Source organism: Strongylocentrotus purpuratus, unplaced genomic scaffold (genome assembly GCF_000002235.5).
Source record: "Strongylocentrotus purpuratus isolate Spur 01 unplaced genomic scaffold, Spur_5.0 spur5_scaffold_4, whole genome shotgun sequence".
In the NCBI taxonomy this organism is placed as follows: domain Eukaryota; kingdom Metazoa; phylum Echinodermata; class Echinoidea; order Camarodonta; family Strongylocentrotidae; genus Strongylocentrotus; species Strongylocentrotus purpuratus.
This window is the reverse complement of record NW_022145610.1, coordinates 18,686,068-18,711,416: the sequence shown is the minus strand read 5'-3', so window position 1 is coordinate 18,711,416 and position 25,349 is coordinate 18,686,068. Positions and strand designations below refer to the sequence as shown.

Here is a 25,349-nt window from a genome sequence, read left to right as displayed (position 1 = left end):
CAAAATTTAAAAGCACATATCATCGCCTGGCTGGCAGAAAGGCGTTAGCTCAAATTTCAGGTAAAAAATGAAGCGTTAAGCAAAAGGGCGTTAGCACTAAATCACCTCAAACTTTTATAAAACTGACTTATTTCCCCCCAAAAATTGTGGCCGTGTTCTACTATAACATTTCTATTAGTCTTTTAAGTTTTAAACAAATTTTAGTGACGAAAAGCAGTTTAAATATAAAACAAATGTTTAAATGCGAATAATTCGAAAAGTAGTTTGTAAATAAAAAGTAGTCGGTCGCCCGCTAAAGCCCTTCTGCCAGCCGGCTGACAATGTATTCAATAAAGTTTCTCATTGTATGTATTAGTGTAAAGATGTGTTTTCATCATTGCATAGTTTATTATCAATGTACAAAATTTTCATAATTCCCTCAAGTCTTGGACAGAGACTCAAGACCGACTTGGGTTCCGTGCGTGGGGTTTTATGTTTCTCTTTATCTTTCTTCATACCCCTTGTCCGCAAGCCCATAGAATGCCATGTCAAATTTTTGAAGGTTGAATTTCATACATTCTAGCATAAGTTCTTTTTAGGTTCATTTTGAAATGTCAAGCATTGATAGTGAGATAGTGTGTTTCTTTCTCTTACATGATGATCGATCCATCACTTAAATGTTTGAATGTCTAATAATAATCTTCCTTCTGAGCTTTAGAAAGCTAGCGTCATTCTTTACTGACATCATGATTTCGTGGTACCTTTTTCCTTCAAATACTGTATATCGTAATAATAATAACATAATATTGGATATTCATATAGCGCACATATCCACCATGCATGGTGCTCAACGCGCTCACCCCGACTCTGCTCACAGCATTCAAGGAATTCCTTCCTAACAGCTGGGTGGAGAGTGGCAAATTTAGATAAATATCTCGCCACAGGACATTATGCTGTGATGGGACTCGAACCACGGACCCTGTGATCCACAGTCCAATGAATTATCCACTAGATCACAACACCTCTACTATACCATAGATACTGTAAATACTTTAAACATACTTACAGTACACACAACTTTATTGGAAATAGTTGCCTTTTTCTTATCTCTTTGTCAACTGATAAATCTTTGACTTTCTTGAGTAATTCTCAATCCACATCACTTCTTGGTGAACAAGCTTTTCTCCTGTTACTTAAGTACCTCCTCTTCTTCTTAGCATACAGGGGAGCGTTTCACAAAACCGTTGTAAGTACAAGTTCGACGACAACTCATTGAAATGTGTGTATTATATTTACCATGCGATTCAATGGGATGTCGATGAACCTGTACTTATGATGGTTTCGTGAAATGGCCCCCAGGAGATCAAAACGTCTGGAGTCAGAAGGGCGTTACCTCTGTGTTAAATCACCTGGGGGGTGTTTCACAAAGAATAAGATTGACTTTAAGTTGGACTGAACTAAAGATCATAATTGAGAGATCAATAGTGAGAGCATCCAGTGGCATGAACAGCCTGCCATAGTTAACTCCAACTTAAAGTCGATCTTGGTCTTTGTGAAACACTCCCCTGTTAATTCAGTCCAAACAGACAAAACACTGCTTAGATATGAGTGTAAGTTTAATATAAAGTACAAGAAGGCTTTAAGTATTTTTGCAACCAGTTGTCTACCAAGTCTCTTTCTCATCTTCCTTATCACGTCGAATCAGTATCATTTCTGTGGGTGGGGTCGTTTCTCCTGTAGCATGAGTTTTCTCCTCTTCTTCTTAGCATCGGCTTTCTGCTTCTTGGAAGGCATCAGTGTTGATTCATCCAGGCCACTGTCAAACTCCGATACACTGCTCACCTTCATACTGTTCCTGGGTTGGAAAAGAGATAAACAAAAAAGGAAAATGCGTAACAATTAATATAATAATATGGTTATTGATATAGCGCCGGTATCCGTCAGGTTCTGACGCTCATGGCGCTTTACACATATTACCCTGGTCATAGCCGAGCTGCCAAAGTAACTAGTGCTCAAGCGTATTTACACCTGGGTGGAAAGTGGCAAACAAAAACTTTAAACACCCTACAACCAGCATCACACACTATTTTGACTATGACCAAAATTTTGAAGAATCAACACTTACTAATATATGACCAACTTTTGAAAGACAGTTTAAGCTACTTTTGCAACAACCTGTTTAAAAAGACCACCTGTCTACAAACACCACCATTTTTTTGTTTTCCTTGAAAAACTATTTGTCAATGATACCTGTACAGATGCAACCTGTACATAATGACCACCTGCTGATAAAGACCAAACTCGTTATCGTCTTTTGATACCGGTCTTAATGTGGAAAGGAGCATACTCTCTCCGGTAACTTTGTCTCAGATTCTGAAACAAAATCCTGGATTTAGCTCATGCTGCAATGATAATTATAAACCTTTAGGTCAGTCAGGAACTCCACGACTTTAACTAGCTGATCACCTGTCTGATTATCAATACATTTATGATTGGAAATCAAAACCAAATTTTGCGTTTGCCAAAAGGTTTTCATAGCACGACAGTCTATTGGGAAAAATGAGTATGGTAAAACCGGTCACTCAAAGATATTTTACTTTTTTGAGGCACTTCTTGATATTTTCTGTTTCAATTTTTTTAGGGCTTCAATATCATACCATATTACAGACACTGATAACATGTAGGGCCATGCATCTCAGATTTAACATTGTTAAACGATGCCTTTGATACCCCATCCCAGTCTTATCTCTCTCTGACTGGTATTGTTTTTGGTATGGGTTCTAACAGAGGCAATGACATGTTTCTTTTCTTCAAGGAGAAAAGTAAAGTTTGATACAACGATCTCAACCTCTCTGCACCAATTAATGACTGAAGAATGTGACTAGGTAAGCATGTAGGTCAGGTTAGTCTAGAGCACTAACCAGTCAAACTATTGACATTTTGTACAGACATAGGACATATCAGCTTGTTTGTGGTCTTCACTACCAAGTGAGGTTGGTTTCATGGCAATTTTGTGATTGGTTTGTGTTAACAATATATGTTTTTTCCAAGCAAAGAGATATATGTCCAATATTTCTGCAAATATTATCCACACACTCTGCAACCAATACAGCTCAATCAGATCGAACAAATTCCTTAATTAATTATTTTGGTCTATAACTGTTGCAATCTCACTTTCTGAAGATCAAATATACATCAATCTCTTTTCATCTCGATATAACTCTGACTTTTCATCTAGGATAGTTGGTATATCTCTGAAAGTTTCATCTCATTTTTTTTGTTATTCTCTCTACAGATCTTTTTTCTTTCTCTCTCTCTCTCTGTCTCTCTCTTACAAGGTTTATATATACTCCTTCTGATTCAATCAGAACCCCAAAACATATATCTTTCATCTCCATCTTAATCCAAATTCCCACCATATATTGGTTATTTTCAAGAGTCCAAAATAGAGGCTCCATCTCTTTACTGTCCGAACACTTCATCTTCTATCTGTAAAAATACTCTTTCTCCCACGGCTCTGTCTGTCTGTCCGTCTCTCCCTTTCTCTCTCATTCTCTTTCTCTCTCATCCTCTTTCTCTCTCTTTCTCTGACCAGGCTATTCCCCTGAGTGACTTCCCGCCCTCTGGCTGCTGTTAACCTGAACCAGTGGTTCCTGTTGAGCGTGGTATTGGTGTCAATTGTTGCCTTAGTCCAAGTCCCTCGCTCACAAAGTGCAACAAAGACAGCTCCCATTGTCGCTACCTTGTAAACCTAAACGCCACTCCACAAAGCCCAAGTAATCCTATGCATAAATGTAATGCGCACTTTTGTGAGAACTGAAAGGCATAAGAGGAAATGCCCGCCAGCTACAGGTCCTCTCTTGTTATGGTTCAATTTCCATTTTTTCGTGTTTTTTTTTAAGAGGGGGAGAAAAAAAAACACAGAAATCAGGTGTGGAGGCAGGATAGCAAAAAGAAATGGAAAGAAGGAAAAAGAGAAAAAAACTTGGGGCAAAAGATAGAAACCCCCGAAAAGAGGACGAGATATTTGCGAGGAGTTTATACCCGAAGAAGTTGAATTCTTTCCACGCTGTGTCTTAGTATATTACTTACGGCCTCCGGGCAAAAGACGGAGGACGAGATACAACTTCTATTGTGCGTTGCGTCAACGTTATTGTGTAATCCGAAACATGGTTTACTGCATTCCCTTTGAACTAAGCATCCACGCTACACAGAGACAAGACAAAGGATACGGGATATATCATGACTTTATGTAAAAACTAATCTACTTCTCCATGGCGCATCAAGTTTAGATTGAACAAAAGCAATCCTATACTCTTAGTGACGGAGAATAGAAAAGTCGATTTCAAGGAATGCATATGAGATATGACGGAGAGTACAGCAATGATAGTGTTACATACATCACATTTCAAATCAGATATTTCCTATGAAGAAGTGGTCCAATTTTAACAAGTTTTTGTTTGTTTGACAGAAAAAAGAAAGAAGAAAGAGAGAAAAGACTTGAAGTTTGCTTCAACTCAAAAGGTTGCTCTACTTTTCTCTCTGTCTCTCTCCGTCTCTCTCTCTCTCTCTCTCGTTTAAATATCCTGTTTACCTTTATCAAAACCTGTTTTTCCCCAAGTTTTCTGAATAAGAAAGTAAAGGATGAAATGTGAACAGCAAAAAGTTTCAGAGAATCTATCATGTACTGGTAATTTTCATTTCCCCCCTGGAAAAATAAAACAACTCAATTTCTTGTTTCTAGCCTTGTTTACATTAGGCATATATTCAGAGGTGACACACAAACAAACAAAATTGCAGTATTTGAAGTCTAATAGCACAAAAAATTCAAAGGTTTATAATGAGGATATAAAGAGATCATGTATTTTACTTGTATTTAAACTAGAAATAGTAAATAAAAAAAGTGAATTAATTCAATATCCATTTTCCACTTTACAATGCACATATGGTACATCTAAACAGCCTTATATTCATGTTTTTCTTTTGCTTTCTCTGTAACGTCTTATTTCAATTGATGACCTAGAAATTAAGGGGAGGGGGAAGATGGGGAGGGGGGAGATGGGGAGGGAGATAGTAAGAGAGGAAGAGAAAGATAGTGAGAGAAACACAGAGAGTGAAACAGAGAGTAAAAGAGAGAGAGAGAGAGAGAGAGAGAGAGAGATGTATAATGAGAGACAAGACAGACAGACAGAGAGAGAGAGACACACACACACACACACACACACAGTGAGAGAGAGAGAGGAGAAAGACAAAATATACATTTGAGCAGAGCTTCAGATGTATAGTATAGACAGGATTTATGTAGCAATGACATATCCAACTTAATAAAAGCCCCTAGAGGTCAAGAGAGATGCCAAGAGGGGTGTGAAGGGGGGAACGGTGTGAAGGGGGAACGGTCGGGCTGAATGCTTGTCAAAGACCCCCATTCAAACACTGACAGGTACAAAACAAGACATCAACATCAAAATTTACGCTGAGAGATCGAGCAACCAACGCTTGCGACCACTTTAAGAGGGCGAATTTACCGGTCTGTGGATCTTTTAAAAGGGGGGAACTTGACAGGTCTTTTAATTGGTGGCCCATATACTCCATAGGAGAGGACCTGGATTACGAGAGGAGGTGGAAAGGAAAGGAACAGACGTATTATTAGAAAAAAGTGACATGTGTGGGGAGCACGGCACACAGCTGTTCCAGCCAGCCCCATGTTGTTCTTAGGACTTTCTTGCGTCTGGTCGGACTTCTCACACTGGCAAATTGGAGACACCTCCAAGTTCAATCGAAGAGATGGAGAGAGACTTGGCTTTGGCTTTGGCTTTGGCTTTGGGTAGTGGTGGAAAAAACGGGCGTGCTTTGTCGCGTTGGAGCTCTGATACACGGTCTTAAGCTTGCCCGGGGTTGTCCATTGGTACGTGGGTTACGCTAACAAAAGAAGGGGGGCTTGGACGCAGCGCAAAAACCACCGTGGTGAGGGGGTACAATGGGAGAGGGGGAAATATCAGCGGCTAATCTCAAGCAATCTGTTATCATTGAGACTGACGTTGATGGCAACGGGGGAATGGGGAGGCAGAGAGTGAGAGAGAGAAAGAGTGAGGAAGAGAGAGAGAGGGAGGGAGGGAGGGAGGGAGGGAGGGAGGGAGGGAGAGGGAGAGAAATAAGTGGGAGAAGAGAGAAAGTGGTGGAGAGATGGGAAAGGAGAGAGAGGGAGAAAGATAACGGATAAGATAGAGAGAAAAAACGGGGAAAATAGAGAGAGAGATAGTCGTAGAAAGATAGACAAGAGGAGATAGAGAGAGAGAGCAGTAAACATGGAGAGAAAAATGAGAGAGATAGAGCAAGACAGCAGATATTGAGGAGATAGATAAATAGAGAGCAAGAAACAGAAACAGAGGGAGGAGAGACAAATAATAGAAAAAAACAGTGTAAAAGAGAGAGAAGGAGAGGGAGAGAGAAAGAGATAGAGAGATAGAGAGAGCGGGATAGAGAGAGAGAGAGAGAGAGAGAGAGAGAGAGATGGAGAGGGGAGGGCTTGGAGAGAGAAAAAAATGGAGAGAAAATAATATAATAGAGAGACAAAACGAGAAGACAGACAATATAAAGAACCATAAAACTCTCAAAGACAAATATTAGTAATCATGATGATAGTGGAGTTGAAATTCCCAATAAAGAGATGGAAATATGAAATTATACTTAAAATGGATATGACAAATATTATGATTTGTCAGGTATTTATTACAGCTTCAAATTTAATTAGAGAAATATGATACTAAAGAAAGTAGAATACAAGAGAGAAAGGGAGAGAGACAGACAGGGAGAGGAAGAGAGGCAGAGAGGGAGAGAGAGAGAGAGACAGATAGAGGGAGAGAGAGAGGCAGAGAGAAAAAGAGTAAAAGTGAGGAAAGAGAGTAGACAGGGACAAGATAAAGAGAGAGGGAGAGAGACAGAGAGAGATAGGGAGAGGGAGAAAGAAAGAGAGAGAGAGAGGTAGAGAGATGCAAAGAGAAAGATATAGGAAAACTAGAAAATAAGAGTGCATCAGGCATCAAAAGAGTGAAGGAATAAAAAAGGGTGGAAATTAAAGAATAAGGAGATGTAATGAGTAAGGAATAATGCCATGATTGTACATTTCCTCCGTGGCAAGCGCTGGCTGAAAGGATCTTAATCGGCAAACGATACCGTGGCATAAGGGCACCAGGGAGCGTTGAATAGGTGACTAATGGCATAATAACAACTCTCATTTGTCATGGGGATCAGAACTTAAACGCCGCTCTCCCCCTCCGACGGGCACCGAGCCCAGCAGGAATGGTAATCAATGGCCAAACCCCGCGATTAGAGATGACTTTTATAAATGCATTGCGCACAGCTACCACGAGACAAATCCCCGCCGCCGCGGAGAGCGTTCCCCGTTGCTCCCCCAAATTGGAGACAAAATAGCAACGCATCATCCCTCGAGAGCGCAAATCCGCTAAATTCGCTGAATTTGCTACATTCTTCCGAGCGCGGAGCGATTCTCTCCTCCGTCAGAAAATTCTTGAAATACCTTTCAGCCACGATAAAGCTGATATTATCTGGTTATCACCATCATCGCATTATGCCACTTAGTTCCTGCCCTGTGTGCTGCAGTAGACAGAAGAAAGGAAACCACATGAAAGGGAAAATAAATCAAGTCTTTGATAATGAATATTGCACTTAAATACAAATGCTCTCTCGCAGAGGCTTGTCAGCGAAAAAGGTGTGGTGGACAAATTTCAATGCCAAATTAAAGTGAGTGTTTTGACAACTTGAATGCGAATGACAAACATGTATTGTGAATAAAGAACACCACACTTCAATTCATTTTAATCAAATCAACACACTATCGATGAAAATCATGAAATGAGATATATTATCCTACTCATTCAGTACAGTAGAGTGAGAGAAATATGATTAAACTTCCTGATGTATTGGTCATCTAATTTTCTGTGATTTACTTAGTTTCAGAGTCACAAAAGGGATGACATTGCCCAAGGTTCACCTGAAAAATTCCACTGGCCATGACATCACCATTATCTACAATGTAATTCATGACCTATTGGTACTCAAACATGATTGTAAATTTACAAGCCAATGTCTGACATGAGGAGTCTTGACAACTAAAAACTAAAAAGAAGAGCATTTATTTTGCCACAATGAAAGTAGATTGATTAATCTTGCAAATTAAAGTGGTGGAGAAAAGACAAGAAAAAGATAGAGGGATAGATAGATAAGAGTTAGATAAATAGAAAGAGCTATATATATATATATATATATATATATATATATATATATATATATATATAGATAGGTAGATGAATAGATAGTTATAGATGGACAGATAGACAGATAGATAGAAAGATAGAGGTAGGTAGATAGATAGATAGAGATAGATAGATACATGTAGACAGATAAATAGATAGAGCTAAACAGATAGATGTGTAGAGAGAAGTACCCAACAAAGTGCAGAGAGAGAGAGAGAGAGTGAGAGAAAGAGAGAGAGAGAGAGAGAAAAGAGAGAGAGAGAGAGAGAGAGAGAGAGATATCACATAACAATGTCCGAAGCAAAAATGACAACAACAAAAAAGAGAAGAAACTTGTATACTTTCAGAATACATCCATTTTACTAATCCCTTCTCAATTAAGCATCCACAATGCCCTGTTTAACATAAAGAAAGATTAAATATCCTTTGCTTCAATCAAAACTGAGAGAAGAAGATGTTCTAGTAGAAATCTCAATCCACTATCTCTTTGGTTGGATTGGTATAGGATAACCTATCAGTATCAAATGACAACTGCAATAAACCACTGTAACTGTCCAATGTGAATACAAATCACTCTTAAGAAAATGATGACTGGAATGATGATAGAAAAAAGAATTGTCATTTGATTATTTTAAACTCTTGTGTTGGTAACATCCTTTTTTAAGTTTGGTTATATTATAAAATGCACTTTGTGTATTGCCTCATTTTGTTTTTCACTTTGTTTTTTGTTCGTCTTGTTTTTGTTGTTGTATCAGAGCCCTTTCCTAGAGCTATCTCGTTCCTTCTGCTCCATGTATTTCTAACATGTTACCTTTTTGATTTTCTTTACTTTCTGCAATTCTGTGAACATCATAACTAAATGGTAGTGCATAATAACGCTGTACTTGCTTTGAATAGCCAATTGTTCAATTTTCTTTAATTAAAAAGATAATTCTTAAAGATTATGAATGTCTAATCCTCCCTTTTCTTGTTTGAAATAAAATTTTGGTGAGCAGATAAAATATTACTACTTCAAATTCTGCCGCTGCTACTTCTACTACTACTACTACTACATGTATGACTATGAGTGTACTAATCCCATTGTGTGATAAATTGAAAATTGAGTCTGAGTTTTCAGAATGTAATTGATTATCTTTTTGCAATAAAATAGTAATCATTTTTGTCATTGTTCTTTAACAAAATTTGTTTACCGGTAGTGAAATGTAAAAGGGCTCCATGGAAGGTCAAAAAATGCAATACTAATGACAATCCGATGCCTTTGAAATGAAAAACATCACTTATCACTTGAAATTCAGTAATGCATCAAAATGCTGTATCACTTTGTCAGCTTTCATTTCACGCTTTTGTAGGGTGAAAATAAAATATTGAAAAGAAGGCATTTAACAAATTGAATTACGACATTCTAAACCAGTGCCCTTTATGCAAGGTATTCCATATGTGATCGTGTGCGACAGCAAAAACTGCTTCATGCCTTGCAATGAAGTTTATTTACATGGATATATTCATTGCTGCTTTCAACATGCTTAACGAATGAACGCACATGGAAAATTGCCTTTTGGATTAAACTTTTATTTACAATTCAATATTCTGATGGTTTCATTCAAGAAAGAGCTATTATTATGTACCGGTTAATCGCTCGCTCACGGGAAATAATTCTCATGCAGATGACAAATAAAAACAGTTTTTAAAGGTGCACGACAGTTTCAGGTGCGATCAAAATTGCATTTGAGTTAGGGCTTACAGAACTATGGGCTGATAAGTGATAACCTCATATTCATTAGTAGTTAACACGTATTTCTTCTGTACAACATTTAGCTGAATTTTAGATTCAATTAGATTAGATAATCTGTATCCTGACAAACTTTATTGAAAGAAAAACAAAAAGAGAGGGTAAAGTCTTTTAATAATTGAATTCCTAAATAAATATAAAAACAATGTTAACTTGCAAAATGTTAATGTAAGTAAAACCTATTTACTCTCATTTTGTTCTGGAATGAAATTTTCACATGGAAAGACATTTCCATAGCCTTTTTTAAAAATAATCTTACATTAAAAAGCATTTGAAACTGCTCTAATTTTATTCCCCTTCGAAATACTTGCTTTTAGACAACCATCAACTCTCTAAGGTATAGTAACATTGTAAAATAATTTACTAATTTTATTGTGATTCAACAATGTGGCATCAACCCCAATAAATTTGATATCTATAACAGAAACTAACAAACGGAACAAACAAAATGAAGAACACCAAGAAAACAAGAAGAAAACAAGAAGGCAAATAAAAAAACTACCGCCACAACAACAAAATATAAACACTAAACAGAGAAGAACCACAATTAGTATAATTTCCCTGTGAAAAGAATAAAGATGCATTATGTTGACATTAGTTTGTATCAAATCTGATCAATTAATAAAATTGCATTTTGAAGTAGCGATAAACCGGAAACAAAAATATAAGCTATCATAAAACATTCAAATTCCCTTCCAATATAAAATTGAAAGTCATTTCCTTCATCAGCATACAATTTCATCCATTTGTAAAAGAATTCCCAAACAACATGCATTATTCTCCCCCCCCCCATCAATACAAAAACCTGCGAGAATTTCTCCGTCATCACACCAAATTAACAAAGTAAAGTGGTAGTGTAATCACATTCAAAGCCATTACCGAGCTAACAAATTGACAACATCAAAAAAACATCGCGACAAAAATAAGCCTCCCAAGCAACTCACAAAGCCACTAACACAATTAGGAATGGCTTGTAATTGTACACTTCTTCCAAATGTTGTCCCAACTTAATATCAGCCATCACAAACAAATCTGAGAGGCAAATGCTGACAAAAAATAAAAAATTGGTAGTCAATTCTTTTGACAGTTGTATTCATTCCAATTATAATCCCCTTTAGAGATCTCTCTCTGTCTGTCTCTCTCTCACTCTGTTCAATCATCATCTCTGCTATTTTCCTTTGTGACATCACTGTCGGTTGCCTTGAGTCCTACCTGCGTTTGAAAGGCATTATCCTGCTCATTATGATCATCCTGGTGAACGCGAAGGAGAAGAGTAGCGGAAGAGATAGAGAACAAAAAGTTGTAGGGGGAAGGGGTGCAGGAATGGACTAAATCCGATACCCCAGTCACAAGCGCAAGACGGGGTCCTGATTGGTAATCTGGGCTCGACGCTAACAGGTGCCCAGGAAACCTGAAAGCCCAAAATCAAAGTCCAGACCCCTACCCCCCCTTTAAAAAACAAAAAGTTTTCATAAAGGGCTCATGCATATAGATTGTAAAAAAGTTTGATCTCGACCCCCTTCCATAAAAAGTAAGTGTGGAGTCTTGCGACAATAAACTAAACTAAAAATGAAATTATTCTGAAAATACTGAAATGGTAAGGATATTGGTTGGTTTGGAATCCGTTTGGCAGAGGTGTGACCCATTTGGGGTATGACCTGGCAAAGCCAAGAAAGAGGGGGGGGGGGAGGGAGACAGACAGTCTCCTATCCCTCTCCCACAGGAACGACAGTAATCACAAATATTATCGTGGGTAAGTTGTTACTTCACACCGTGACAACGGAAGGAAGAAGCGTCCATTGTTCACTACGTGTTCCATCCCGCCCCAGGCTACCGGCACCAAGGCATCTTCCACTCCGGGTACTCCCAATCCAAAGGACACTTGAATCGTCCTCTTAAGAGTGCCTCCTCTCTTTTCTTGGGACATCCCATTCAATCTACTCCTCAAATCCTCATGTGACTCTAGGCTCAATGATTAAAAACACATCTCACTTTGCACAAATATATATTTATAAATTGTGTCTTCTTTTTGTTCTTCTTTTTTGAGCTAAGTGCCATACATCCCTGGTGTTTATTATTCCCCTGAAAGTCATCTTCATAACGATGGATGATGCCAATTAGCAGATGAGTAAACGAGTGCATAGAGATGTCCTTTCCTGCCCTCAGTCTCCTTGTTCTCTTGCCCTTTTTCATATTGTGATATTTCTCCTTTTTTCTATTTCTCTTCTCTCTGTCTCTTCCCCAACACCTTTCTGTCTCTCTCTCTCTCTCTCTCTCCCTCCGTCTCTCAATCTCTGTCTCTCTGTGTGTCTCTCTCTGTCTCTCTCTCTCTTTCTCTTAATTTCTATTTCTGTCTTTCGTTTCAATTCATTTTGTTGCATTTTTCAGTTCTGAATACGTAATAAAAATCAGTACAAATTCAAAGATATGTGAAGAAATATGAACTTATTTAAAAAAAAACAGAGCTGGCCAGGGCTTCAAGATAAACAAAGCTTGATGCCTTGTGGACCCTGACAATCAAATACAAGCATCTTGGTGCAACTCTCTCTTACCCAACACCTCGCTCTCTCTCTCCCTCTCCCTCCTTCTCTCTCTCTGTCTGTCTGTTTCTCTCTCTCACCTCACCTCCTCTCTCTCTGTCTCTCTCTCTCTCTCTGTCTCCTCCTCTCTCTCTCTGTCTCCTCCTCTCTCTCTCTCTCTCCTTCTCTCTGCCTACTTTTTGTCATTTGTATACTAGTAATGTAGGAGATGCTTCAACAGATTGTGTATCACATGGTTTGTGGTTCGAGTCACACCCTGGAACTCAAGTCCTTTGGCAAGACATTAATCTACATTTGCCACCCTCCATCCAGGTGAAGTAAATGGGTACAGGAAGGAAGAAATTCCTTGAATGCTTCAGCGCCTTATAATGGCGGCTCCGTTATAGGAGGGGTGATAATATTATACTTTGTATTTGGTGCAGTAGAGTACCGGTATATTCATATAGTAGCTGCGCTATATAAATGTCTGTTTAAATTTTGTATTATAATTATTATAATACATTGCAAGTTTAAAACAATCATTGATATCTAGCCTTATAAAACTAACACATAACTAACACTCTGCAGAAATACTGCTAGGACATGCTGCCTATACTAACCTGATCTCAACTGCACTTTCTCAAACACCAAGCAAAATCAATCCATCAAACTACCGTCTATTATTAAAAAGAAGAAAAAAACCCAAACTTGTCCATGAATATATTAATTCCTTAATCATACTAATCCCCCACTTTTCCTTTTCTCCTTCCCCTCTATAAACAAACCATTTATATCACAGCCTATTACAGTTATTGGTGCTGACAATTTAGGGACGTCAGTAGTGGTTTCCGCACGAGCGCCGGTCCCGTACCTTTGGCTGCCTCACATACGGTGGGCGCGCTACGCACGAGAGATCTCTATTCAACGTTAAACAATGCCCTCTGAGCAAGCACAATGGACCACCAATCTGTAAATGTTTTTCCCATTCTCTCCCTTTCACCATCCTAGAATAACACAGACTCCTCCATGGGCACACTTACATCACAAGAATAACTATCACCGTCGATAATAGGAGCCGTAAAGCAGCAACCATTAGCATATTACTTGTTAAAACCAATCTCAACATGTCCTCTAAAGCGATGCCCACACATCGTTTTCAAATCAAATAAATTGCTTCTGATGTCGATTGACCCTGAATGCTTGCCTATGCATCTTTTAAGACTCAGCCAATCGCATCACGTCACCCTCATAGTGCAGATTTCCATCAAGAAGCACCGTTCAATTTTAATAGGTGGTAATCTATCACTCACCAACACACTTTCAAGAATCCCAGGCAAGGCCGATACCTCAACGCTCAATCAATCGTGTCAAATAATTTCAATTAATCTCACTCCGATTTTCATTAATCTGCCCTCCCTTTTGACTCTATATCTGAGGAGTTAATTGTCTGTAATCTGCGAAGCTCAATTGACACCAGCTCCAGAGAGTATCGCAAACAATAAATGTCTAGAAATTGTTCAAAATTATTGATGATACCGTATTAGTTGATGAGGCTGTTTTGGAGGCTCATATAAAGGACCAAGGATGAAGGGAACAATGGACTATGTATTTTATCAGCTAGAGTGTTTGGGGGTTCTAGTATCTTTTTTTATTGGAGGAATAATTAATAGCAATAATGGCAAAAAGCATTCCATGGTCGAATGGGTTTTATTTTTTAGTCAAGATGAAATAGTCATGGAAGGTTGAACCATCTCTTAACTTACACCATGGAACCAGGCCAATTAGATGAGTGTTACTAAAACGTCCTCCATCACGATCGATGCACGCAGGTAAAATATCTCTTTTGAACAGAATAATCAGTAACTGATTAAAGATCTATTTCCTCACTTAACCCCTAGAGAGCGACTTAGTTTATGAACTTGTGTCACAGACATGAAAAATCATCACACCAGTCTTTCATCTTCTTTTACTACTTTAATTGATCTTAACTGAATCACTCATAAAAATTTTCATCATTTCTAAGAGAAAGACAAGATTGTATTTTACAAAACATATTAGTATCTGTATCTATATAAGCAGTCTCAGGTAGGGAAAGTGTTAAAAATGTAATTGAAAATTATTCAAAAAGTCTTGCTCTTGTGTACAATTTCTTCTGAAAAATATTGGAAATTTTGAACCAAATCAATGCCTCCCCCTCTTACTCTCTCTTCCCCTCTCTCTCTCTCTCTCTCTCTCTCTCTCTCTCTCTCTCTCCCTCCCTTTCTCTGTCTCTCTTTCTTCCCTTTCCCTCTTTTCTCAACCCAGGTGTGGTTAGCAGGTACTTCATTAAAAACAAAAACCAAAAACCGAAAAACTCTTTGTTTCCTCAGTCCACAGCCAAGCAAGATGACGATTACCCACTCAAAATGGATCAACGTGAAGATGTCATCACTGCACAATTTTCAAATGAACTACTAGCATCATTATCAACAATAAAATTGTGCACGATAATGTCTCAATTTCTCAGAATATAAAAAATAAATGCGCCTGAAAATGTCAAACTCTCTCCATCAACCCACTTTCTGCTCGCATAAATAAAAAGGCATGAATGCATCCATGATTAGAATCATATTTGTGGGTTCAACCCTGATATCATGGAAATACACCAGTGAAAATACAATTGGTAATTATTTCTTTGTCATCTCCCACAGTTTCACTTAACTAATTGATGCTCTAAATAATGAAACACCTTGTGTAAAAACACAAAAAGAATCAGTGTGTCCCTAACAAAAACCCCTAGCTCATTTAATCTAAACTCATATAAATAGAATATGCGTGTCCTTGCATTTTGTATAGAGCCAAAAGGATAGCAACTTCCGATGCTAAATTGATTAAAATTTCCCTCACACGGTTCAGAAAAAGTGGCCTCTTTTAATGAAAAGCATACATTTTTAAGCACAAGCACTGAACATGTATTAGATATATTTTGTTCACAACTTGCAAAAGGATAATGAAATTGTCCATTTTCCTTTCTTCTGGATCCTCTCCTTTTGACATTTTCACCCCTAATGCTTTATCAATGAAAATCCGTTGATTGAATTCTAATGAATCTCTGAATTTAGAAAAGTATTTCTGATTGAAATTTTCAATATTGAATGAACCCACCTGATTGTTTTCAAGTCACGTACATATATATCAAGTTGAATTGAAACTAGACCTTTGACTGCACAAAGTCAAAAATAATGCATACGCCTAACGCGATTTAACAAACCAAAACAGAAGCAATCTGTAAGACTACGGTTTAATTGTAATCCATTATCAGGTTCTCAGAATATTGTGATTACAAGCTGAGTTTGACGGTAATTTGTATATTGGTTCTAATAATAAGGAGATCATGAGCTATTTTTGTATACATAATGAGCCCTGTGATCTTTGACCTTTGACCTTGTGACCCCAAAATCTAATCAGATCATTGGCTTAGCAAGATACATACATGACCTAAGTTTGGCAGGAATCCATCAATCAGTTCTTCACATAACGCGATCATGAGAACGGGACGTACGGACGGACAACCCGAAAACATAATGCCTCTGGCTACTTTGTAGCAGAGGCATAAAATCCGACAAGATATCTACCAGTATCTCTTACCTATTTTCGAAGACATCCATAAATAATGTCATTTTCCTTGAATTTCTAAAATGATTTCAATATTTGATGAGAGATAATCGAAGAAGAATTGGATTTTCATCTTCTTTTAATTTTTGATTTTATAGCATTACATAGAATTCAAAAGTATTAATCTGTATAGATAGAAATTTGTGAAGATAACAAACAAATGTATCGTGTATGTTTAAATGATGTCTAAATTTTAATGTTATCCACCCTGCGAGGATCATTAATCTTGTTGAATCAGAGGTTTTCATAAAGGCATCGCTCAACAATGATAAATCTGAGCTGCATGACCCTACGTGTTATCAGTGTCTGTGATATGATGTCACATTGAAGCCCTAAAAAAATTGCGCTTCAAAATGATCATGAAGTGCCTCAAAGAATTAAAAATCTTTGAGTGACTGGTTTTTACCATACTCATTTCACCCAAAAGACTGTAGTGTTATAAAAACCTTTGGGAAAAAGGACAATTTTATTTTGATTTCTAATCATAAATATCTTGATAATCAGACAGGAGATCGCTTTTAAAAAAATGGGGTTCTTGACTGACCTAAAGGTTTATAATTATCATCGCAGCATGAGCTAAATCCAGGATTTTGTTTCAGAATCCGAGCCAATGTTGCGGAGTCACTTTGAAAGTGTTGTCCTGTATTTTCTTCATTCAAGATGGCTGACATCCCTCCCATTGAAACGTTTGCAAACTTTTAATATGACAGCTTTGCGAAATAATTCCCAGAAACCATGTACAAAACAATGTATAAAAACTCACTGTTTTCTCTTGGTGCCCCTTCCATTGGTGTTGCCTATCCTGTCATGGATGTTAGAGGGCGCTTCTCGCAGTCCAAAGCTCTTGGCAGCATGACCCAGGTGAAGCTTCTTGATGTGCAGGATGTGTTTGAGGGATGACGGGTATGTGGCGTACGCACGGATGAAGGAGTGAAATGCTGTGAAGGTAACAAAGATAACATTCCTCTCATGATAAATTCAGTGTTATTCTGTTTATAAGAGGAAAGGGAGAAGAGCTAAAGTATTCCTGAGATTCAGAGCATTAGAAAAAAAGGAAAATAAAAATAGTCTCTCTCAAAACATTTGAAGCTCACTATTTCTGTTTACTATTTCATTCTCTTTCTCTTTCTTTCTCTCTCTCTCTCTCTTTTTCTCTGTCCGTCTCTTTCTTAAAACATTTTCGGGAATAAAGATAAATGTAAACTTTGAAATTAGCGAATGTGCCATCCATACGCGCGAACCATTCACAGCAAAAATTAGGAATCTCTCAAGGCAAAATTAGGAATACAAAATAGCCTCTATTTTGAATACTTTTATACAGAATTTTTCAGAAAAAGAGAGGAATATAGGATTTAAAACAACATCTTAAAGGCGAAAAAATAGAAATGGTTTGCAGCTATGGTGCCATACAGTCCATGGTAAAGATTAGAGAAAATGTGAGAGTCTCGAGGGAAAGAGAGAGGGAGGGAGGGAGGGAGGGAGGGAGAGAGAGAGAGGGAGAGAGTGAGAAGAGAGAGAGAGAGAGAGAGAGAGAGTGAGAGAGAGAAAGAGAGAGAGAGAGAGAGAGTGAGAGAGAGAGAGAGAGAGAGAGAGAGAGTCAGAAGGAGAGAAATAGAGAGAGATTTTACTTCCCCATGAGCAGCCCCAGAGCTTACCTTTCCTAGCTTGCTGTGTGTGCGCTGTGTTAGTGAGGACATGATTCTCGTATCTCAGCTGGAGGTTGGTAGCCGCTTCCTCTACGGATCGCTGCCTCTGACCCTTGAACTGTCCATGGATGAAGTCCTGAGCTTCGGAGGTCATCAGGCTGGACAGGATGTCGTCCAGTGGCTGCTCTTTGATTCTAAGATTAAGAAACCAAACCATACATGAATTATTGATTTCTTTGAAACAACTTGATTGATTCAATAAAATGTCTTATTTACAGCGTATTTCCAAACTGACTTGGTTTATGTGCTTCATTATGGCCAAAACCATCATTTTATTTCACTCCAGATAGTTATTTGTCAAGATTACCATTTTAAATGGAGAAATTACACAAACAAAATGAAAGGCTCAGGACAAACCCCCTCCTTTTCTGTTATAAACTTTCCAAGGATAAACAGGTCATTGCCTCCATCTTGTAAAATGCCCCATTCAAAAGAGATTTATGTTTTGATTTTGCAACATATTTTTTCTGTCAATACAAATTTAAAACATATTCATAACATGGGACAATATATATATATATATATATATATATATATATATATATATATAAATATATATATTAAGAGATGTTTCAAGATGATGGGGTACAACATTAAGCCTGGGTTAAGATACTGATTCCTACTCTGCCAGTCCGATTGATTGCATAGAAGGCAGTAGGTTTGTGGTTATTTCCTGAAATGCATACCGGTATCCAAATTTTAAGCTGTAACATTAATAACAAATACTAATAATCGTTCATATTAAGTGCTTTTACAGAATACTGATCAGAGTGCTGATACAATAAAAACAAAAAATGTGCTTAAAACAATTAAAGTAAGTAAGTAAAGTATAAGCTTATTAGCTTGGTTTTTACTTGTACTAACAAGTGCTTTGTCCACACACCATTCCAGCAATTCATGACACTCCTTGTAGTTACTCGCCTCACCTACCATCCCAGTATAGCTTCCTGAGGGAGCTGCCAAAGGGATTACCCAACCAAGTACCAAGCATTGAACACTATTAGTTGATCAAGCTCACCTGATTTGCTGTTCCTCCAGTATCCTGATATATTCTACTTCTGATGGGGCTAGAAAGAGTAGGGCTTGTCCCTCTTTACCGATCCGAGCTGTCCTGCCGACACGATGAACGTAGTCAGCTGCAGACCCTGGTATGTTATACTAAAATCACAAGACAGAAAACGTAAGCTATGAGGTACTTTTCCAAGCATTTACTGAATTCATTAATATCATCATCGGTTGTCCTTCTTATCATATTTGTATATTTTGTGACTTTATTTGCTCAGTCAAACCTGCTTTTAAGTGACGACCTGTCTACAAAGACCACATTTTTCTTTCCCTTGAAAAAGATTTCTCATTGAAACATGTACTCAATGAACCTGTACATAAAGACCACCTGCCTAAAAAGACCACTTTTCTTGTCTCCCTTGGGTGGTCTTTATAGACAGGTTTCAGGGTACATGTATATAAATCTCCATCATTTCTCTCTCTCTCCTTCCCCTCCCCTCTCTAACTCCCTTTCTCTCCACCAATATATCAGATGCTCTCATCAGCCTCTTCAATCCCTTTCTTTTTGAACACGTAACATCAACGCTTCAATACATGAATGTCAATTTTCCCATGTACCTATTGATTAAAAATCTCTTACATTTACAATGTACATATCAATTGTGAGTTACATAGTGTAAATTTAACTCTTTCATTGTAAACCGTAACTCTTTCTCTCTTTCTTACCTGTACAATCCATTTAACTTTTGGCAGATCTAACCCCCTTGCAGCCACATCCTATGAGAAACAAAAAGGTAATAGGGGGTTGGAACATGCTTTGTAACAATTCTCAGTTCCATGTTTAACACAAACATTAATATTCAGTTCATTCCAATTTCATCCAAGCTGATTTGCATTATGGGTTTGTAGAGTAGTGTGCACAACTCATCTGCACTCATAGAAATATAATATCTATCAATCTCATCTTTTCACTTGTGATACTTTGAAGGCACAAGAAAATAAAACTTAAGATACAGTGCAACTGCATATTAAGTGACAAATTATTTGTCATTTATTCAGTACCACTGTCTTTTAATAAATGTTGAAGTGCCACACATGAGGAAATTCATACGTGCTTGATTATTTTCTGCTTCCTAAAACTGTAATTTCAAGGAAATCTTTTACACCATCATGATATAAAACATTCAGTGAGATAAACCATGAGGTGTTGTCATTTTGGGGTTATCCCGACTATGGATCACTAAAAGTAGCTTCAAACAGTTCACTGTGCAACACTATCTATAAGGTAGCCTTTATTAGCGTATGCTGATTAGTAAAATTAATATCATACCATTAAATAAGAGCAAGACTTACTGTACACAAGAGGACGCCTTTCCGTGCTTCACTAAATGCATGATACATCTTTATTCTGTCCTGTAAAATACACACAAAACACATGATTTAAGCCACTTGAGAAAAATCAATATTCAATTAACCCTTTGACTTCTGAATTCTGTAATTCCCATTGGCTTATTACAGGAAAACCTGGTTCCTGTTGGAAAAGGGTTAACATACATTTCCAGTAGACTGAAGTATACTCAACACATCTGGCATAGTGATTCACATTAAAATCATGATTTTCTCTTCCAGTTATAAAAATAACATGAATACATGCAAGAACATTAATCTTTTATATTGTGAATGCTACACAATTAATAAATTTGTACTCATGTATCATCAGACACCATACTCTGTAATATCATATTCTTATGTAATCATTGTTATATTATTAAACTATAATATTAGAATATAAACATTTCTAAAACCAAATAATTACCGGTTGAGACATACTGCCATGAAGTCTGAATAGTGGCATCCCCTCTCTCTTTGATGCTGTCCCATCCTCTTTGAGAATGGAACATCCCTTGCAGGCCTGGAAGAGTGTGTAGTGAAAGTCGACCGATTCACAACTTGAGAGGAAGACCAGCATCTTACATCCCGAGGGACTCTAAAATATCAAAAAGATTTTTTTTTTTTAAATTACATATTTTACAATTTAGGACAGTAATAATTACTGTGACAGTTTTGATTCGGAACAGGTCAACTAGAAGACTGTAGAAATGGTTAAAATAATTTCACATTCAGAAATTGGTATGCTACAAAGCCAGACAAGTTTGTATTATAAATTTCTCATGTGAATGACACAAAACACTACCTAAATTCAATCACACAAGCGGTTCATATGTTCTTTATCTTCTATTATGAATGATATGTATGTGTATCATATCAATGTTGATGGGTATTAAAATTTTACCAATTGCACAAATAACAAATCATCTAGACTTAAACCTCAAAAGTCATTAAATATTATCAACTGCTAGCCCCACCCCCCCCCCCCATATCAAATCATCAGGATGTTACGATATTGATTGTTTAGTAGTGTTAAAAACAAACAGTACCATAGCCCTTACAAAATAACAGGGGGTGAACTGTGAAGAGAAACATAAAACTCATAGTATGAATAAAACATTTAGCATTACCGGGGAAGAAGTATGTTTTAAGGGATCTTTTGAAATTGACAAGACACTAATTCTCGAATAGAAAGGGGGATACTGTTTCACATTTCCGAAGCAGTCACTGTTAAACACTAAGACCTATTTAAGGCCTTGTCTTCTTAAAGTGATTTGATATACAGTATGCAGCTTAATGATACCATAAACCAAAAACTGGAAATTACAAAGTCAATGCACTGTTTAAAGCCCCACTGCACAACTTTAGCTACTTGCTCCCTCTATATAGATGCCTAATCAGTGACCATTGGTCCCCAATGATCCTCTTTTTTTCAATGTTAATTGAGAGCTGAGTTGATGAGATAACCACCTGCCAGTGACCTTTCATGGAGGTCTAATCCCTCCTGGCCAAACTAGTGCAGAGGGGCTTTAAATGATTCATGTTACTATCCCACATACCTTAAACCCGCCTGCTACTAGGGCTGTGAGAGCCACCAGTCTAAGCTTGCTGGGTACAATCGCAAACTGCTGCTTCAAGCGTTCTGGAACGGAGAACATCTCCGCATCTTCACCAATCTCTCCTTCACCAGTCTCTTCGGCCTGTGACCCGGTCTTTGCAGGCTTCAGCTGTTCTTCTGTTGATGAAGACGAAGCCGACCATGGCGCTGGAGGCAACGCTTTGTCTAATTGGTGTTTTGCAACATCGATGAAAACAGGGTCCTTCAACGTGATGTTTGCGAGTCGTTTCACACCTAAAGATGACAACAGGGGGGTAGCCTTAAAATAAAATATATTCAATAGTGCAAATTCAAATTTTTTAGACTTTTTATAAATTCCACATCAAGACCATGAAATCTCCTTGATAATAGAAATCATGAAGGATTTGAATCAATATGTTATGCCTTCTAAAATAAATTTTACAAAACATTTTCATAGATGCTAACGGCTTTCCATAATTGTTAAGTCCAACTTAGAGGTAAGTTCAACTTAGGATCTATGTGAAACACCCCCCAGATGAGTTCCAAACTTTCACAGAACATTCAACACATGTAAGCATATCTTTGACCAAAGTTTTCAGTACTGGCATTAACTCTTTCGTTGCTTTCTTTACTTCTCTGCACAGTCACTCATTTACCACACATGAAAATTTGCACAAAACAATAGGCACCAATTGACAGAAGGATTGATTTTCCTATCTTGACTGGCTCCATGGCAATCCCTTTAACACCGGTATAGATTAATCTTTCACTAGATGCAGTCAAATAATCTTGGAGCCTTTGGTATATCTATCCCATAATGAATATTATATTACCTCTCTTTAGAAATCTAGCCATCTGATTGGTCGGAATTTCAGTCGTGATTTTAGCCATTTCCCTCATACCCGCCTACCAGTCAATAGTCTTTGGAAAAGTGCCCTCATAACCGCCTACCCGTCAATAGTCTGTTTAAAGATTGAGCCTATAAAACAGCCCGCCCCCTCAAAGCAGTCGATATCTCTATACAATGTGGTACAGAGAGATTATTTGCGTGGCATAGGAAGAATTAAAGGGCATATGAATTACAAGAATTTGTAGTATCAAAAAACTTATCAGTTTGGGAAATGCTATCTCTCAACATTTACAGGAAATTCAGGTGGAAAGGTGGCACATGGAATATTAAAAACAAGTCATAGTGCTTTCCTCTGTAAAATAAGTAACACTAGTCTTCTCTTTCTCACAGCTGATATATATTTATGATGCATACCTTCTGATAGTGTAGCTGAGACCAGGACGGTTTGTTTCTGGTTCTGGCACTGCTCATTGATAGCATTCAAGATAGTGGTTACATCCTTCTCAAAACCCAAGTCTAATAACCTGTAAGAAAGAATACAAGTCATAAAAAACAGCCTCTGAGGATCAAATACTTCAACAAGCTCGGCTTCTAGTTAGTTCCTCTTTTCTCATGCTATTTCTATAATATTTGTTGTTTCATTGTATTATTTTTTGTAATATACTTATTCATTGTATTATGTTTTGCATGAGAAATAAAAATCATTTGAATCAACCCCAAAATATACCCCCTCTCTCTAAAAGCCAGCTTGTACTAAGGAGACAATGAGTACCAATGACCAATGATGATTGAAAATTAAACCAGCAAATCTTGCCAGTGTTCAGGTGAACATCATATGTGCAATTTTGCACTAGAGAAAATGAGACTCAACGTAATAATAATTATCATCACCAATATCATTATCATCATCTTCCTCATAATCTATGATCCTTCGGAAGTTTAATTTACATCATTATCAGCATCATCTTCATTACTTTCTTTGTCTTCACCATCACTACCACCATCTCCATCATCACCTCCACCAACCATCACACCATCATCATCATCAAAAAAAGATTTCTCTCTCCCCCTCTCCATTGTCATCATCATCATCATCATCACCATCATCTTCTTCATCATCATCATCATCATCATCATCATCATCATCATCATCATCATCATCATCATCATCATCATCACGATCATCAACACCATCATCATCATCATCATCATCATCACCATCATCATCATCATCATCATCACCATCATCTTCATCATCATCATCATCATCATCATCACCATCATCATCATCATCATCACCATCATCTGCATCATCATCATTATCATCATCATCATCATTATCATCATCATCACCATCATCATCATCATCATTGTTGTGGTACTATATGAACAACATCAATAGTTCATTGATGTGCGTAATGAGGCCGCGATTGGCGGAAGGATACATGAATAAAGCACTTTCAAGATGGCCACTTATACATGAACCTTGTCTACAGTGATCTCTTATTTATCCGTTCATCTGATCTTTCAACATGGTGGCAGCGGTCAAAAGAATTGCCATATCTATTACTATTGAACTGCAGATCACATAGGGCAAGCAATAATCTTGAATGACTTATGAAAGATTGATAAGGGACGGTTTTTGAACTGCCGACAATCACACTGCACAGCCAGCAGAGTAAACTCACAGCCGCGTCTCCAATATGACTTTGTGTCGGCGTAAGGTTGCGCACTATATTACGCGGGAAACACTACGAGTAGACTAGTGTATTGACTGTCAGACTAAAGCCCTATACATTCAGGACCAGAACTGATGCGGAGGCAGAACCAGAGCCTAGAGGCTCGCCAGGAGCAGAGCCTAGAGGCTCGTCAGGAGAAGAGCCTAGAGGCTCGACAAGACCAGAGCCTAGAGGCTCGACCGGGACCGGGAACAGTACAGCTCTAAGGCCGCTACCTCGGACTTCCAGCCCTGCACTGCATTATGGTTTTGGAACTAGCCGCCACTCGGACCCAGAGCGTCGTGTTGCGGACCGTGCAAGTAGATCCAGGACTGATTGCTGGACTTGGCCGGATCTGATTGTGGAATGAAAACTAGATTAGACTCTCAATCAAATGGACTATAATCTAAGCAGACATATAATGTTTGGACTCGGTTTGAAACAATTAAACCATAATTAATGTGCTTTGTTTGTCGTATAAAACTGGACTAGAGTCTAGTCTAGTCTAGGGGTCTAGATCAAGACCTAGCCTAGATAGATAGTCTAGACACTTTTTTCTAGTCTAGACTCCACTTATGGATCTAGACTAGACCGAGTATGAGAATGAGTATGACTAAGAAGGTGTAATTTGATCAAAATCTACTTTCACCTTGTTCTATATTACTGGACCTGGTCTAGATCTGGACTAGGCCTAGTCTAGATTTCTAGATGTGTTTACTTTAGACCTTAACAAGTTCAATTTCTACATGTGGACCTGTCCTAATTAAGTGAATGATACACACATATCTCTTACATGTATGTAGAAGTGCTGATGTACTATTACTAACTTAGATCTAGATCTAGATCTAGTGGTGGTAGACTCTACTGCCACTGGTACTATAGACCAAA

General features: G+C 37.8%; 1 protein-coding gene across 1 annotated transcript in view; it reads right to left on the bottom strand.

The window, feature by feature from the left end:
* Positions 1–1,490: 1,490 nt before the first annotated feature.
* LOC115929339 (probable ATP-dependent RNA helicase DDX31) overlaps positions 1,491–25,349 on the bottom strand; it is a 34,676-nt gene continuing 10,817 nt past the window's right edge. The window contains exons 8-16 of the mRNA XM_030998135.1: positions 23,158–23,267; positions 21,874–22,166; positions 20,742–20,912; positions 20,279–20,338; positions 19,652–19,702; positions 18,939–19,078; positions 17,870–18,054; positions 16,978–17,152; positions 1,491–1,834 (exon numbers count right to left, since the gene is read on the bottom strand). Coding sequence (XP_030853995.1) covers positions 1,687–1,834; positions 16,978–17,152; positions 17,870–18,054; positions 18,939–19,078; positions 19,652–19,702; positions 20,279–20,338; positions 20,742–20,912; positions 21,874–22,166; positions 23,158–23,267 — 1,333 coding nt within the window. The 3' untranslated portion in view covers positions 1,491–1,686. The remainder of the gene's footprint in view (positions 1,835–16,977; positions 17,153–17,869; positions 18,055–18,938; positions 19,079–19,651; positions 19,703–20,278; positions 20,339–20,741; positions 20,913–21,873; positions 22,167–23,157; positions 23,268–25,349) is intronic.